General features: G+C 38.2%; 1 protein-coding gene across 2 annotated transcripts in view; it reads right to left on the bottom strand.

Annotated features, from left to right (window-relative positions):
* Window positions 1-2,497: 2,497 nt before the first annotated feature.
* The window catches only part of SWT1 (SWT1 RNA endoribonuclease homolog), a 103,861-nt gene continuing 89,677 nt past the window's right edge, over window positions 2,498-16,681 (bottom strand). For both annotated transcript variants that reach the window (XM_087438909.1, XM_087438902.1), the window contains exons 18-19: window positions 15,887-15,951; window positions 2,498-5,994 (exon numbers count right to left, since the gene is read on the bottom strand). In XM_087438909.1, the coding sequence (XP_087295035.1) occupies window positions 5,865-5,994; window positions 15,887-15,951 (195 nt within the window). In that variant the 3' untranslated portion in view covers window positions 2,498-5,864. The remainder of the gene's footprint in view (window positions 5,995-15,886; window positions 15,952-16,681) is intronic.

The following is a 16,681-nucleotide window of genomic DNA, read 5'->3' as shown; positions in this document are numbered from 1 at the left end:
AAATTAGGTATTTTCTCCAAATGTTCCACTGGTACTTTGACACCTTATTTCTCTCATCTGTTCCACAAAGAACCACCAAGACAGGAAGTCACTTCGCCTGGTGGCTGTGTAGTTCCTGACCTTATCTATCCCTGGTTTGGTTCTGGACTAAAACTAGGTTGGCAGATTTGAATTTGCCTAATATGATGACTGTTTTTTAAATGATCTGTATAGGTTCTATTTAGCACAAGGAAATAAAATTTTAGTTGGGGATTCAGCAGTTAAATCTTTGAAATCACTTCTCAGTTCCTAAGTAACATGCTTAATGCAAATATGTGGGACTACTTAGGGTCAGAGTTTTCCTGTATTACCCATTGATGCCAAACAGGTTGTTGGTGGCTAAAAGTATGTTTTAAGTATATTTTGAATATAAAGAGATTCCATAAAGAAAGAAAAAACAGTTTTCAGTGACCAGTTGTTACTGTTTGTCCACATCTAAAAGGTACATATTTTCTTGAGGAAAGGAGAAAATGTGGCATAGTCTCAGCATAATTAAAATTTTTTTTTTACCAGTATGGGTTTTGGAGTAGTTTAGAAATAGTATTGGTGGTAACCACTCTTGCAAGTGATTGTAATAATGCATAAAACATACTAGATTCCTAAAACAGTAGCAAAACACTAAATACCTGCTTGAATTGGTTATACTCAAGCATGAATTTTCTTTTATTGTGACTTTCAAGGTAGGGTTTTAAGTTTTGGCTTCTGTTATGTCATATATACTTTACCATTACTCAGCATGTTTTACAATTCCTTACATAATCAATCATATTGTAGGGGAAAAAACCTGGATTTGGGAATGTGATATAGTGCTAGAACCCTTAATACCCTACGTGTGCACCATATAATATCTCTGGACCTCAGAATTCTTAACTTAAAATTGAAGTAGGCAAGGGAGAAAGAGTCTCCCTATAGGATATTTCTGTAAATCCAGAGGAGTTGCCTTAAAAGAGTATGAGTCACAGAAAACTCAGTCTCCATAGCATTAGTCATTTATTTGTCTCCTACTTTATTCCAAAAAAGGATTTTACGAGTCTTGAGTGAGACATGATACAAAGAAACACAAGAAAACACCAATATATGAATCTTAAATAGTTAGTTAGTAAAGCCAAGCCACAAATTTGGTCCTGTAAATAGACCTGTTAAGTAAGTTAAGTCATCTGTAGGTTAAAAAGAAATTACTTTGAAGCACCAGTTTCCTTCATAATAAAACAGAAGTTTCTCAAGAGTCTTATTATAAAGAGAGGGACGTACTTGTGTACATGTCATGGGTTCTTCAACCTACTAGTACAACAGCCAACAAAATATTTAAGCTTCACTATTAAGAGGTCCATGCCTTATTGGGGGTTGAGTAAGGGTGAGATGCAAAAGCTCAGTTATTAAGCTGGGTATGTATAGAATTGATATCTTGTGGAAATATGAGCATCTAAAAAGCGCATAGAATATGTCTGAATAGATGGCTAGACATTTGCTCAGAGCAAAGGGAATGATATAATTTTAGCCCGAAAAAAGGCACACACAGAATACCAGACTTTAATGAATGAAAGAAATGAGAATGACACTTACGAGATGAACTGCAATGTCCAGCAAGTTAAGAAATGAGTTGCTGAGGCAGGCTTGGTGCCATTATCGGTTGAGTTCCTGCGTTCCGCTTCGGCGGCCCAGGGTTTGCTGTTGCAGATCCTGGGCACGGACCCACTCACTGCTCATCAGGCCATGCTGAGGCGGCATCCCACATAGAAGAGCTACAACTCTACAACTATGATACACAACTATGTACTGGGGCTTTGGGGAGAAAAAAAGAAAAAGAGGAAGATTGGCAACAGATGTTAGCGCAGGGCCAATCTTCCTTAAAAAAAAAAAAAGTTGCTATGTTAGAAGTTGGAAGGCATCTACCAAATGTAACTGTAGTTGTCCAATCAGTTAACAGGGCCAGCTATCCATTAAGGCTCCTCCCAAATCGTGATGATAAGATCTGCCTTCTGCATTAAAAGCAAGTGTTTTGTCTCTATCTTAACCAAAAGTGGTACCAAGTCTTTAAAGGTACAGGCTTGAAAGAAAACAGAATTTGTATCCAGAACTCTCAAAACTCAATAAAATAATCCAATTTTAAAATGGGCAAAAGATTTGAACAAGACACTTCACCAAAGAAGATACATGGATTCTAATAATATGAAAATATGGTCACTATCATAAACAATTAGGAAAATATAAAAAGCAAAATGACATACACTTAATAGAACTGAGTAACACCAAATTCTAGTTAGGATGCAGAGCAACTGGATCTGATATATATAGGATGTATATCAACCACATACATACCCAAATTGCTGGAGGAATTGCAAAACTTTAAGGTCACTTGAAAACCAGTTTGGAAGTTTCTTACAAATATCCTATGACACAGTAATCCCACTCCTAGGTATTTATCCAAGGGAAATGAAAACATGTTCACATAGAAACCTGCATGTAAATATAGCAGCTTTATTCATAATAACCAAAAACAAATCAACTCATCCAACTGGTGAATGGATCAATTGGTACATTCATACAATGGAATACCACTAAGGAATAAAAACAATGAAGTACTGATAAAACAACATGGATGGATCTCAGAAACATTATGCTAAGTGAAAAGCTAGCTTCAAAACGTTCCATTTATATAACATTCTGGAAAAGAAAACTACAGGGATAGCAGACATATCAATGGCTTCCTGAGGTGAGTCTGGGAGTTGACTACAAAGGAGCACAAGGAATTTTGAGGAGTGCTGGAATTCATCTTGATTGTGCTGGTGATTAGTGATTGTGTTTGACAAAACTCAAAACTGTACACTTAAAAGGGAAAAGTTTTGTCTTCTAGCTTAACCAAAAGGATACCAAACCTTTAAAGGAAAAGGCTTAGAAAGGAAAAGGGCTAGGACATGTCCATATTTTACCTCACTACGAATCACATCAGAGAATCATTCATTACCACCTGCCGTGCTAGGGTTATATACTGAGCTAATGTAGTTTAGCCCATAACCATTAGTCTACAATCGAGTTGCAGAGACTGAAAAAAGATTAGAACTCAACGAGATGTTGAAATTGGTCTATAGTTAGGAACACCAAGCCAAGCTAGTTGCTGAGATTTGGGTGTCTACTACCTCACCTTCCAGGTTCATAGCTGGTAATTCTGCTCAAGCTCATGGAGCTGAGTTATTTTCACTGGAGTGGGTTTTATTGGCAAAATAGCCAAAAAGCCACCAACTGGAATGCAGCTGGCCTGTAAATCCAATCTAAATCAGAAAAGGTATGGGTGGCATCACTTCCTGAGAGTGGAAGATGCATTTGATTCTTCAATAGTGAGATATATTCCCTCTAAGAAGACATCCGACTCACCATGGTAGGGAGCTGAAAAGGGCTCTAATAGATGGATGGGCTGGGGGAGTTGTCCAAAGTCAGGAGTATGGACAGTATGACCTAGGCTCTGAAGGTAGACCATGACACCATCTAAATAAACCTGGATCAACCCTGAAAGGGTGGAAGGACTTCCGTTCTCTGTTAAGATGATGATCAAAATATCAAGGAAACAGAGCTTCAGGTTTGTCTTGTGTCTCCTGTCTCATGTGATAGGCAAAGACCACAACAGGAAAGTAAAATTAACCCATCTGTAAAGTTCTAATCTGTGCAGTCCCAATTACCTGCTGCAGGTCCTAACAAGAAGACCCAGTGGGGCACCACACACCTCTATTCTCTAGCCAGCTTTTCCTTGGCCCAGAATGCTGGACGAGGGGGGCCACTCCAAACCAGAGGATCCTCCCTGATCCTCTCAGGAGAGAAATGGACTATCTTTTGTAAAAGTAAGTTGGACAAGCCTAGTGTAAAAGGGTGTCAGGAACTTTGCTGGAATAATCCTCATGGACGCCTCATAAAGCTATCACCAGCTCCTCACTAAGGCAATGCCAAGGGCATTATGTAGAGAGCCCTTCCTCTGGTGTGACTTTCCCCATCAGGCCCTTTTGGTTCATGGCATGCTTATGATGGTTTCTGCCCAAAATATAATAGCTATACATGTTGAAGAATGGAGATTTTAAAACCTGAAGCTTCTCTTCTAAGGATCTGATACTTCTTCCATCAAAACAAATGTTAAGTTCTGTAAGGTGGGGCTTATGATCCTTATGTCAACTGAGTTACTCCAATCCAGAGGGGGGACCCAGAAAAGAAAGAGTAGGGGCTGGAAGGAAAGGGATCCCTCAACTCCTGCATTGGACTATTAGAAAAAAAGTACAAAATTAATTAAGATCGGAAAAGAAGGCAACAAAGAAGGGAGAGAAAAAACAAAAAACCCCTGTCATTTCACAGAAGGAAAGACCAAAAAACTTTAAAAGAATGTTTCTAAATTAAAATAAATAATAAGACTAGAAAGAAGAAAAACATCTTCACATATCAAAATGAAAAAAATCTTTAAATAAGAAAGGTTGAAATAATTGACAAATTAATGCACAAAAAGACATACAGACTAAGATAAAATTAAAATTCACATGCCTAAGAGTGAAATATGTAGACGTATGCAGGTGATAGGCACGAAAAGAAATTTCCTAAAAAGCATAACCTGTACTAAAAAGACAAGAGGGAAAAAGAGAGGGAGGTAAAGCAGAGCCCAAACCCAATAACAACTAGAAGCAGTTGGGGGATAAAGATCTGAAAAAAGTTCTTTTGGTGAGGGAGGGGATGCTTTCTTGACTCCTCGAGGAAGAAAAGCAAAGAGGCAGAGAGCAGAGATGCTCTGGAAGCTCCTCCTTTCACCCAGGCTCCTATCTGTGACAGCACTTTGAGCCCCAGGTGGAGGTTTGGCTTCCTACGCAAACAAAGCCTAGTGGGTCCTGCGCGGACTGCAGTGAGCATCCTGAGCAGGTTCTTTTATTAGAGAAGGCCACTTCTATAATCATACCTGTACAGTTCAGAAACACAATGTAGAAGTAAAGTGAAAAGCAAAATCTTACTAAAAATAATTTATTGCTTTTTTTAAAAAAAATAAACATTTATAATAGAATACCAAATTAGTTTTAATCTAATGTATTAACAAAAGCATAATATACTCTAGTAAACAACGATTTCCAACTTACTGTATAACTGAATAATAAGTCAATTAAACATTTGGTTTTGCTAGGGGCAGCAGCAGTCACTGCCACCTAATCCCATAAATCCACGCTGCTTCACATTTAAGAGAAAATGCAGCCTAGGCGTCTCCCTGCTCCTCTCATTAGAAATGCCCTGAAAAGTGACAAGCCCAGAGACGAGGAGAAGAGGTTATACAGCAAGTTGGAGCTGAAGTCAAAATTCTACATTCATTACCTTGGGGAAATGGAAGGCATGTATGCTATATTCACTAGGTCTACATGGAAGACAGTTTGATCATAAAACAGCCCAGAGTAAGATTTTATTTGTAGAATGTGGTAAGCATGGTTATGTCCTAATTCTTTCTTGGGCTTTGGAAGTGTCTGTGGTCATGTACACATATTTAGGGTTGAGAGAGATGCTACTGCTGTGCCCTGAGGCTTTCCTCAGATGCCACGATGGCTCTTGCCCTAAGATTACTACAAAGACAGCTCTCGCTCCTTAGACGTACTGGCTCAGTATCAGCAGTAGAGGTAGGGAGGTATTGTCAACTTCAGAAGAATTGAGTCCACAGTTTATCCCACAATGGATGCATTAGGCTTTTTGGAACTTGAATATCGTCAGTAATAGGCAATCATCTTTTTGTACCTGTGAGAGATTTCTTACAAGCCTCTTGGGTTTGGCTCAAAAGGTTGAAAAGTACTCTGTTGTTCTTTTATGTTACAAATCAGCACTTAGGTCCTATAGTTGAGCATGTCTTCACACCATCCCCTGCTTTTGGCCTCCATATAGACGGATGCGTTGCACTGCTGCATGGTATATTCCATCTCAACCAGCTGGCGGCATCCGATGGTTAACTTTTCCCTAGAGGATAAAGAAATATTAAATAACTGAAAGACAGCTGATCAGATAAGTGAAAATATCTTAACACAACAGAATAACACTGGGATTTGAAATACATTCTTTGATATTTGAGAGATAAATACCAAGAGTTATGGTTTCCTAGCACAGACAAAACAACATGGGAGGATAAGCACTTAGTAGCACAGGTTCTCAGACAGCCAACATGGAGAAGATCTTGGTGCAACTCCTACAATTCAGGAATAAGGGTTCCTTTTCCCATGGAGACCCACTGCCAACAAGCAAAGTTGGATGCTTAAACATAGTCCTTTGTATGGGCTCTGAATGACTTCTCCCAATAGGAGATGGGCTGATGTTAAAATGTTCTAATCCCGAGGTAAGGAACACTGTGGAGTAGATCGCATATTTTTGTCTTACTTGGTTTGGGAGTTAAAAGAACAGGGGGACTGGAGGATACTAAGAGGATGCACCTCTGACAGGAATAGACACTGGAGAGGGAATAGGACAGAGCTTCAACTCTTAAAAAGAATTGCTGGGGCCGGCCCAGTGGCGTAGCAGTTAAGTGTGCGCGCTCTGCTGGTGGCGGCCCGGGTTCGGATCCCAGGCGCGCACCGACGCACCACTTGTCAGGCCATGCTGTGGCGGCGTCCCATATAAAGTGGAGGAAGATGGGCACGGATGTTAGCCCAGCACCAGTCTTCCTCAGCAAAAAGAGGAGGATTGGCACGGATGCTAGCTCAGGGCTGATCTTCCTCACACACACCAAAAAAAGAATTGCTAGGTTACCTAGCAGTTAACGAATATTAGCTAATAACTCTAAACCAGAGGTGGGGAAGTAGGGAGTAATGCCTAACATATGCCAAGCCTACTCAGAATTTTACCTAAGATGAAGCCTAGCCGGACTCTCAAAAGTTGACATGGGACCTATAAACTGGGATCTGTAAGTCATCAGTCAGAGCACCAATACATTATACCTGGTGTCTAGAGTCCAAATTTCATGGAAACCTCTTTATATCTACTAGGAGATGGTGTATAAGTTCACGAAGAATACTCAGCATTTAGTTCTGTATCTGGCACATTAGACATTCAAGAAATGACGTTATTTTTATTATGTAAGTTACTGTTATTACTTCTTTGGCTTCTAAGATTGCTCCGAGCCATCTCCACAGTGTTGGGAGGACCACTAGCTCCCTCTCCCCACTGCCCACCCCCCATGGATCCCATGATGTAGAGTACAAAGGAAAAAGAAGTCAACTGGAACTTAGGGAATAGGATGGGAGGTGGTAGTGAGAGCAAAAGTGAATACACCATATTTTGAGCAGCCTCACTTCCTGAAGATGTGTGGTTTCTCTGAGGCTGATTAAAACCTGACTTTAACTCTAGTCCTGTTTCCTATATTTAAAGTGCGTTTAAATTAGTGTTATGTTGCTGCCATTTCTTCACAACTACTCAGAAAATGATTTTTGCAAGACCCTAAGATATCCAAAACAGGAGAGATGTAAATGTTTTCTTATAAACTTAAAAATGAAACAAACAAACCAAAAGGGCCGGCCCTATTCCTGTTCTTGGTTATTTATTCAACATGTCAAAAAAACTCCTTTAGTAACTAGACTTTGAATCTATTTCTGTGTCTTTTTTCTTCTTTCTTTCTTTTTCTCTCCTCTCCCAGTTAAGGGGTGAGCTCTATCTCCTCTTTTCATCCTAGTGGCATTTGGTTTCTTTATTTGTTTGAGTCAGCATTCTGACAATGGATTATTACCTACAGATTTTATTTCCTGTAGCAAGTTGTCATTGCTGACTGAGGAAAGTATGCGGTGGTTTTCACTGCATATGTTTGGTCTGTACTAGATGATGATGATAGGAATTCTTGACTTCCTTTTCTCCATGGGGCTAATATGTAGAATGGTAGAATATTACATATGGGGGCTCCGTAACACCTTTGCCTGCCATTATGCAGCATCTCCAGTGAGTCATCTCACCTTGGCTTTCACCTCTCTGTGATCAGACACTCACAACGTTGAGATGCAGCTCATTAAGTATTTTGATATCTCTTAATTGCTAGAAAGTTCTTCCTTTACATTAGGCCTTAAAAAACGCCATCTATATGACCTAAGTCTGCCTAAATTAAAACAAAAAATTGTTATCTCTTTTTCCTCCAATAGTACACATTTTATGTCTCTTATAGTGATCCTATTTCTCTTTTCCAAACTAAACAATCTCAACTCCAAATCCTTTCTGGAACAGAGCTCAAGACTGGAGGTTGTTTCTAGCTCTGTAATTTTATGTTGCTCATGAAACTTCTGCAAAACTTTCACTGTTTCTCTAAACCGTCCTATTATGGGTATTAAACTTGCTTTGACCAAATCTCAAATAGGTAAAAATAACTGGAAATTTGACCAGATCAATTAAAAAATAATTCCAGTGGTTATCTGATTCATTTCTATGGCTAATTCTGTCAAAATGACATGGTAGTAATGAATTTAAGTGACCTAATTCCAATATTTCATGCAGTTTTTCCAAAGTCCTTTCTAGGTACAAGAAAGAAGTCCACATGGATATTTGTTTTACAACTCTCTGAACTTTTCTATACATTTTCATTGTATATCTCAAATGAAAGAAAAATGGAATACAATGTAACACTAATATAAACTCAGTATATAATAGCTAACATCATACTCAATGGTGAATGACTGAAAGCTTTTCTCCTAAAATCAGGAACAAGACAAGGATGCCCATGTTCACTACTACTATTCAATATTGTACTGCAAGTTCTAGCCAGAGCAATTAGGCATGAAAAAGAAATAACAAACATAAGAATTATAAACAAAGAAGTAAAATTATCTCTATAGATCCTAAAGACCACAAAATAACTGTTAGAGCTAATAAACTAATTCAGCAAAGTTGCAAAATAAAAGATCAACACACAAAAAAATCAGTTGCATTTCTACAACACTAACAATGGAAATCAAGGAAATGAAGAAAACAATTCCATTTACAATAGCACAAAAAAGATTAAAATATTTAGGAATAAATTTAACCAAAGAGGCACAAGACTTGCACATTAAAAACTACAAAACAATGCCAAAAGAAATTAAAGACCTAAATTAGTGGCAGCCCATGTTCACAGATTGGAAAACTTAATACAATGGTAATACTCCCCAAAGCAATCTATATACTCAATGCAATCCCTATCAAAATCCCAACAATCTTTTTTGCAGAAATGGAAAAGCTGATCCTAAAATTCACACAGAATTAAAAGGGACCCCAAATAGCAAAATCTTGGGGGGAAAAAATGTTAGAGGACTCACACTTCCTAATTTTGAAAACTTACTGAAGAGCAACTTTAATCAAAACAGTGTGGTACTGGCATAAAGACAGACAAAAGACTGATGGAACAGAATTGGAAGTCCAGAAATAAACCCTCACTTCTATGGTCAATTCATTTTCAACAAGGGTGTCAAGAACATTCAATGAGGAAAGAATAGTCTCTTCAAAAAAATGGTGCTAGGACAACTTGATATCCACATGCAAATGAAGGAGGTTGGACTCCTACCTCACACCATATATAAAAATCAACTCAAGATGGATCAACGATCTAACTGTAAGAGTTAAAACTATAAAACTCTTAGAAAAAAACATTGGGGTAAATGTTTATTACCTTAGCTTTGGCAATGAATTGTTAGAGATGATGGCTAAAGCCCAAACAACACAAGAGAAAACACATAAATTGGACTTCATCAAAATTAAAAACTTTTGTGCATCAGATACTATCAAGAAAGTGAAAAGACAACTTACAGAAGGAGAAAAATATTTGCAAATTATATATTTGATAAGGATCTAATATCCAGAACATATAACATGTCAAACTGCCAGGTGTAAAGGTAGTTGATAAGGACTACAAGCCAAACTGAAAGTAACAGTCAAGACTTTATTCATTTACTGCAACACTGCAGCAAGAGGCAAAATGAAAGGTGCCAGCTCCCTACTGCTGCATTTTTCCCCATGGAATGGCACCAGGCGAAGGTCATATGATATGCAGTGCAGACAAGGGACATCATCTCACTGTTGAGGAGCCCTAATCTAAGGCTCCTGCCTATTCATGGACCCAAGGGGCTGGAGGAGGGAAGAGGGGTGTCTTAGTCCATTCAGGCTGCTATAACAAAATATCACAGAATGGATCTTATAAACAATGGAAATTTACTTCTCACAGTTCTGGAGGCTGAGAAGTCCAAGATCAAGGCACCAGCATGTTCACATTCTGGTGAAAGCCCTCTCGTATAAGAGTATTAATCTCATTCATTGGGGCTCCACCCTCATGACCTAATCACCTCCCAAAGGCCACACCTTCTAAGACCATCACATTGGGCAATAGGATTTCAACATATTAATTGTTGGGGGACACATTCAGACCACAGCAAAGGAGAAGAGCTAGGAATAGAAAAGCATTGAGTCAAAGTGGAGAAAAATACCTCAGCCAAGGCCTCCAAAAAGAGGTCTCAGCAGAGGTGGCTGGGAGGTGCCTCAGCCAAAGCGCCTAGTAAGGAGGCCTCCAAATGGAGTTACCTGGGCTAGGAATGCGATATGCGTGTGAGCATGGCTGCCCAGGGGCCGGCCATCTGAGCACTGCCTGCAACTCCCTTCAGAAGACTGTAGTACACTGGCTGTGTGCTAAATCTAGTATGGAGAATGCAGCTTCCGCCAGTGGAGCCTACCAGATAAAGCCTTATAACTGCCTGTGGTCAGGTCTGAAAGATGACAAATAGGATTTTGGCTTGGAGCCAAATTCCTCATAAAGAATTCTTATAACCCAACAACAGAAAGAAAAACAATCCAATTAAAAATGGGCAAAGGACTTGAATAGACATTTCTCCAAAGAAGACAAACAATTGGCTCACAAGCACATAAAAAGCTCAATGTCATTAGTAATTAGGGAAAAACAAATCAAAATCACAATGGGATAAAACTGTACACTCATTAGGTATAGCTATAATCCAAAAAATGGAAAATAACAAATGTCATAGAGGATGTGGAGAAATTGGAACCCTCATATATTGCTGGTGGAAAGGTAAAGTATTGCAGCTGCTGTGGAAGACAGGCAGTTCCTCCAAAAGTTAAACAGTAAAATTACTATCTGATCCAGGAATTCCACTCTTAGGTAATTACCCCCTCAAAACTGTAAGAAACTGAAAGAATTCAAACAAATACTTGTACACAAATAGCAACACTATTCACAATAGCCAAAAAGTGGAAACAACCCAAATGTCCATCAACAGATGTTTGTCCATCAACAGATAAACAAAATGTGGTATATACATACAATGAAATATTATTCAGCCATAAAAAGGAATGAAGTAGTGATACATGCTACAATGTAGATGAACCTCAAAAACATCATGCTAAGTGAAAGAAACCAGATACAAATGGTCACATGTTACATGATTCTATTTATATGAAACACCCAGAATAGATAAATCCATAGAGACAGAAAGCAGATTAGTGGTTGCCAGGGTCTGGGAGAAGGGGAGAACGGAGAGTGACTGCTTAATGGGTATGGAATTTCCTGCTGGGGTGATGGAAATGTCTTGGAACTAGATAGAGGTGATGGCTGCACAATGGGGTGAAAGCCCTAAATGCCAATGAATTGCACACTTTAAAATTGTTAGTTGTTAATTTCATGTTATATGAATGTTACTTCAATTTAAAAAAAAGAAAAAAGTATACACATTTATTTTGTAATATCTTCTATCACAAATTATGAAGTCATCTGATATAAAGCAGAAACATCAAAGGTGTAAATTTGGTTTTTAGATTGTTTTCTCTACGGCTTTTTTCTGTCTAAGGCTTCTTGGACAGACCAGGTCATTAATTTAATGCAGGAATTCTCAAACTTGAGTGTGCCCTGGGGGGGGTGGTTAAAACAGATTGCTGGGCTACACCCCCAGAGTTTCCAATTCAGAAGGTCTGGGGAGGGGCCTTAAGAGTTTGTGTGTCTTGCAAATTCCAGGGTGATGCTGACACTCAGGTCCAGGAACACACTTAAGAGAACCACAGCTCTAATGCATAGTGGAAGATACCACTATGGAGCTGATTCCTGGAGTTAGAAAGCAGTCATTTCTGAAAGCACTTGCCACAAGAAAAAGAAAGCAGCTTCTGTTACAGATGCCGTCTTAGGCCGTATATTATTTGGATATGCTAGGTACTTATGAGGCTGATGTCAGAGTTTGCATTTTATATAGAAAAAATGACCTTAGAGACTTGTCTCACAAACATGCCAGAACACACTGTCAAGAACTTACAGGGCAAACAAAGTTAATTAAATATTGCTGTTAACTTGTTTCTCAAATATACAGAAGATACCACATGAGATAACTGTTTGGTAATCTGTTTGATAATCTCATTAATTTACCATCCTGGGTTTTCTCAGCAAACTCCTTACCTACTCAGGGTAAGCAGCGCTCACACCCCCACTGATGAGAGCAAAAGTCGACAACTACAGAAGAGAAAACACTAATTGGCGTACAGAGATGAACACCAAGATTCTCCTGTGTCATGGAATTCAACTTTTGATCAAAGCTACTTTCAATACAAAACCTTAATTCGTTGCTTTATTAGAACCTATAAAATAGTTCTCTGTTCCTGAGCTACTTAATTACCTCCCTATGGCAATAAATAAAGCGTTGGGCACATCAACAGTCTCCTCCTTTACAACTAACACTTTATAAATAAAAAGCAAAGATTAGCAAATTCAGACAATTTAAGTAATTGCTTTCCTTAACTTTCCCCAAGGGGGCCAGCTATATGCAAGTTAACTCCTTCTTTTTCATCTCCGAGTCACAGGAAAACTTGGCCACCTTTTATCTGTTGCATCTGGCCCTGTGTCTAGTATGAACCACTGAAACCTCTCTCTTTTGGCAGCTTATCTGAAAATTGTGAGCTGTGGAGTATACCAGAGGCTAATATGGGAGATACTGTTCACTGTAAATATGGCAAATAACTTTCAAGCAAACAACAGAGTGACAAATCTAAAAGCAATTAATTGAAAGCTTGCTCAACAGCAATCGCCATTTTTAAATGCATTCAGGGTATTAGATACATTTGATTTCTCTTAAAATCATCCATTTGGGTATAAGAGGGAGCTTATTAATTAATATCATAGTTGAAATCCCTGGCATAGTAAGTGGAAAGAAAACAAAGAAGAGAAAAACAGGTGCAACTACTTTAACTTTGACCCCTGCACCCCACTCCCCCCACCAAAAAAAAAAACCTCCCAACTATTCCAACAGTGAGCTGAGGTCAAAATAATTTTAGACATTTGATTGGAACCATCCTGCAAGGGACTCCGCTCTCCAAGTTATTTACAGTGTGCTTCCTACACCTTCAAAAACATGGCTAAGGTTGGAAGACGTATTTTTGAGACAAATCTCATGTACACAAAACTTTAAACGTAGATTATCTGTAAAGATCTATAAATAAGAGTACAACTGATTGATAGTCTGAAGATTAGGGTAAAAAAGTCATTTTCACCCCCAGCTACAACACATTATGCATGTCCATTGGCTTCATATTTTCTTGGAAAACTTATTTTAATCTGAGCGAGTGAATTTTCACAGCTCTGCTGCTTAGTAACATTTGTGCATGATTATCAATCCTAGTGTCTTGATATCATAAATAAATTTATCAATCTAGAGTTTTACAGTAGAAGCACCTTGATAGCTAACTTTGTCACTGCACCTGCTCATAAAATTTTGTAGCCACATAGGTGTATTTGCAAGTTATAAATAGCAAATAAACTGTGGTTTAGCGGTACAGTGGCATATTGTATAGCAGTGAAAATAGTTCTGCTACAGTGCTTGTTTTGAACACACAAATTTGGTCCAATACCACTGATATATTAAGGAACACTTTGAGCATAACACAAATTTCACATTTTTTTGTGTGTGTGTGAGGAAGATCAGCCCTGAGCTAACATCCATACCAATCCTCCTCTTTTTGCTGAGAAAGGCTGGCCCTGAGCTAACATCTATTGCCGATCCTCCTCCTCTTTCTTCCCTTTTTTTTCTCCCCAAAGCCCCAGTAGATAGTTGTATGTCATAGCCGCACATCCTTCTAGTTGCTGTATGTGGGATGCGGCCTCAGCATGGCCAGACAAGCAGTGCATTGGTGCGCACCCAGGATCCGAACCCGGGCCACCAGTAGTGGAGCGTGTGCACTAAACCGCTAAGCCACAGGGCCGGCCCCCACATTTTCTTATACACAATTTCAGCAGTGAGAAATTCTAGGTGAACAACGAAAACTGCACCCAGCTGAACAAGCTGCTTAGGAATACACAAAACACACACATGCACACACTTCAAACCTGTACCAGTTACCTCAGCCTTCCGTGTATTATGAGCCACATCCATTCACGTGCGGTGTCACAACTTTACATCCAACTTCAGACAACTCTCCTTCTAGCACATCACACTAACCCACAAGCTGCAACCCTTCCAATGACCCCTTCTACAAGCAAACTTCAGCTCTTTTTCAAGGAAAGGTGTCAGATTTATTATAGCATTTATGTATTTATGAGCAATTTAACATGCATAAAACTGTGATATCATTTTTATTAGGTTTCTTTTTTTAATGTGTCCCTTATTAAGTTTTTGAGTAATGTGCCCCAACCCCATGTTTCCCATAAGCCCTGTGGTTTTTACTGCATGATTTCGCATAGTGCAGTGGTGATATTTAGGAACTCGCAGGTCGTGTAACGGAACCAACTGTAAACCAACTACTGTTCCACACATCAACATGGATGATTCTCAATGTTGAGTTAAGAAAGAATATGGCGGAGGAGGGTATGGGACTGGAGGGCAACAATGAAAGGGTTCAACGGGTTTCTGCTCCTCATGAACTTGTTTGCCTGGGCCGAAACCTGGAGGGCTTCACATCTATACCCTGTGTATACAAGAATCACATTTATACTACCTCCTCTTTTTTGTTATATATGAATGCTATAAACTAAATTTAAAAAAAAAAGAATATATAGAGTGTGATACCATTAAGTTCAAAAACAGGCGAAATTAATCAACATATTTTTATCGATACACAATATGTAGTACAACCATAATAAGGATGAGAATTATAAACACAAAATCCCTAGAGAGGGGATGGAAGGGAATATACAAATAGGGATGGGTAAAGGTCTATTTTGTCAACTGAATAGTAGACATAGGAGTATTCTTTATACCAGTTGTTCTTCAAAATGTGGTCTGGGGAACGTAAGACTCTTTTAAAGGGTCTGCGAGGTCAAAGCTATTTTCATAATAATGCTAAGACCTGATGTGCCTTTTGTATTCTTGTTCTTGCAAGAGTGTACAATAGTTTTCTAGCGATACATGACGTGATTATCGAAACAAACTAAATGAAAAAGCAGCTATGAGAACCCAGCTGTCTTCTATTAAGCCAGACATTAAGAGATTTGCAAAAATGTACAATGCCACTTTTATCAGTAGTATCTTTTGTTTGAAAAAAATCTTTTCCTAATTATATGTTACTTAACGTGTAATTAATTAGCTGTCGTTAATTCTAAATGAATAAATGTTTTAAAATTTCTCACTTCTAATTTCTAATACAGTAAATATAGATAGATATGACCCACATAAACAAAAGCTCTTTGTGGTCTTGGATAATTTTTTAAAATATAAAGGAGTCTTGAGGCCAAAAAATTTGAGAACCACTTTAAACCTTATACCTGCTACGCACACAAACACACACACACACACACACGGTTCTTTTGTATGTATGAAATATTTCATGCTAATAAAGGTAAAAAAAATTATAGTGTAGTGAAGACATAAAAATAACCCTTGCTGTATATGGTAAAAGCTTGTTATGATGGTATATCTATACGACTTACCGATACTCAGTCTGTGAAACACAATCATAAAGTTCCTGGGCAGTAAATCTGACATTTTTATTTACCTGAAAAGAATCAAGATATAGTTATTAAAAATGCATATTAAATCAAATAAGTGATAAGAGCACAGTTAGAGTGGCCCATATTCTGAGGGAGCAGAATGTCAAGTTTCTAGTTTTTGTATAAAAAGGACTAAACAGTAACAATCAGAAGTTCAGTGACCATAATGCTAACACTGAACAATATTATTAGTCCTTTTGTTACAACCTAATATGTTCACAGAAACAGAAGAAGTGAGATGGGCCTGGGGTCAGTGGGAATTTCAACAAAGCAGATAATCACTTTGTAGATCAAATGGACAGAAAAAAACGTGGACTCCATGGAACATTCAATTCTACTACTACTGTCTCTTATCAACAGATTCACGCTCCAATTAGCATAGCCTTTTAAAAGATTTCTAATGCACATACTCAATATTTACTTTCTGGGAAAAGTAAATAAACTGTAAAAAAAAAACTGTAAAAAAACTGTAAAAAAATAAAATTTAAAATAACTCTATACTTAAAGGACTGGAGTAGATTTGGAGTCATATAGGTAGACTATTATAGCAGAAACACCCACATCTTGCTTATATCCTGAACACTAGAGAGTTCAAGCTGAAAGAAAAAATTAAGTATTCAACTCCAACAATATCTGAATACTATGGCTGACCCTTCTGAAAGTTATTACTGAATTAACCTTCACTTTCATTTAAATACTAAGGTTCTAAACTGTGTAGAAAGGTCTATCTGTTTA

The sequence above is a fragment of the Ceratotherium simum genome, chromosome 2, assembly GCF_057802395.1.
Source record: "Ceratotherium simum simum isolate JZ-2026a chromosome 2, ASM5780239v1, whole genome shotgun sequence".
Classification (NCBI taxonomy): domain Eukaryota; kingdom Metazoa; phylum Chordata; class Mammalia; order Perissodactyla; family Rhinocerotidae; genus Ceratotherium; species Ceratotherium simum.
The sequence above is the reverse complement of the archived record's forward strand: the minus strand, read 5'-3'. Positions and strand labels throughout refer to the sequence as shown.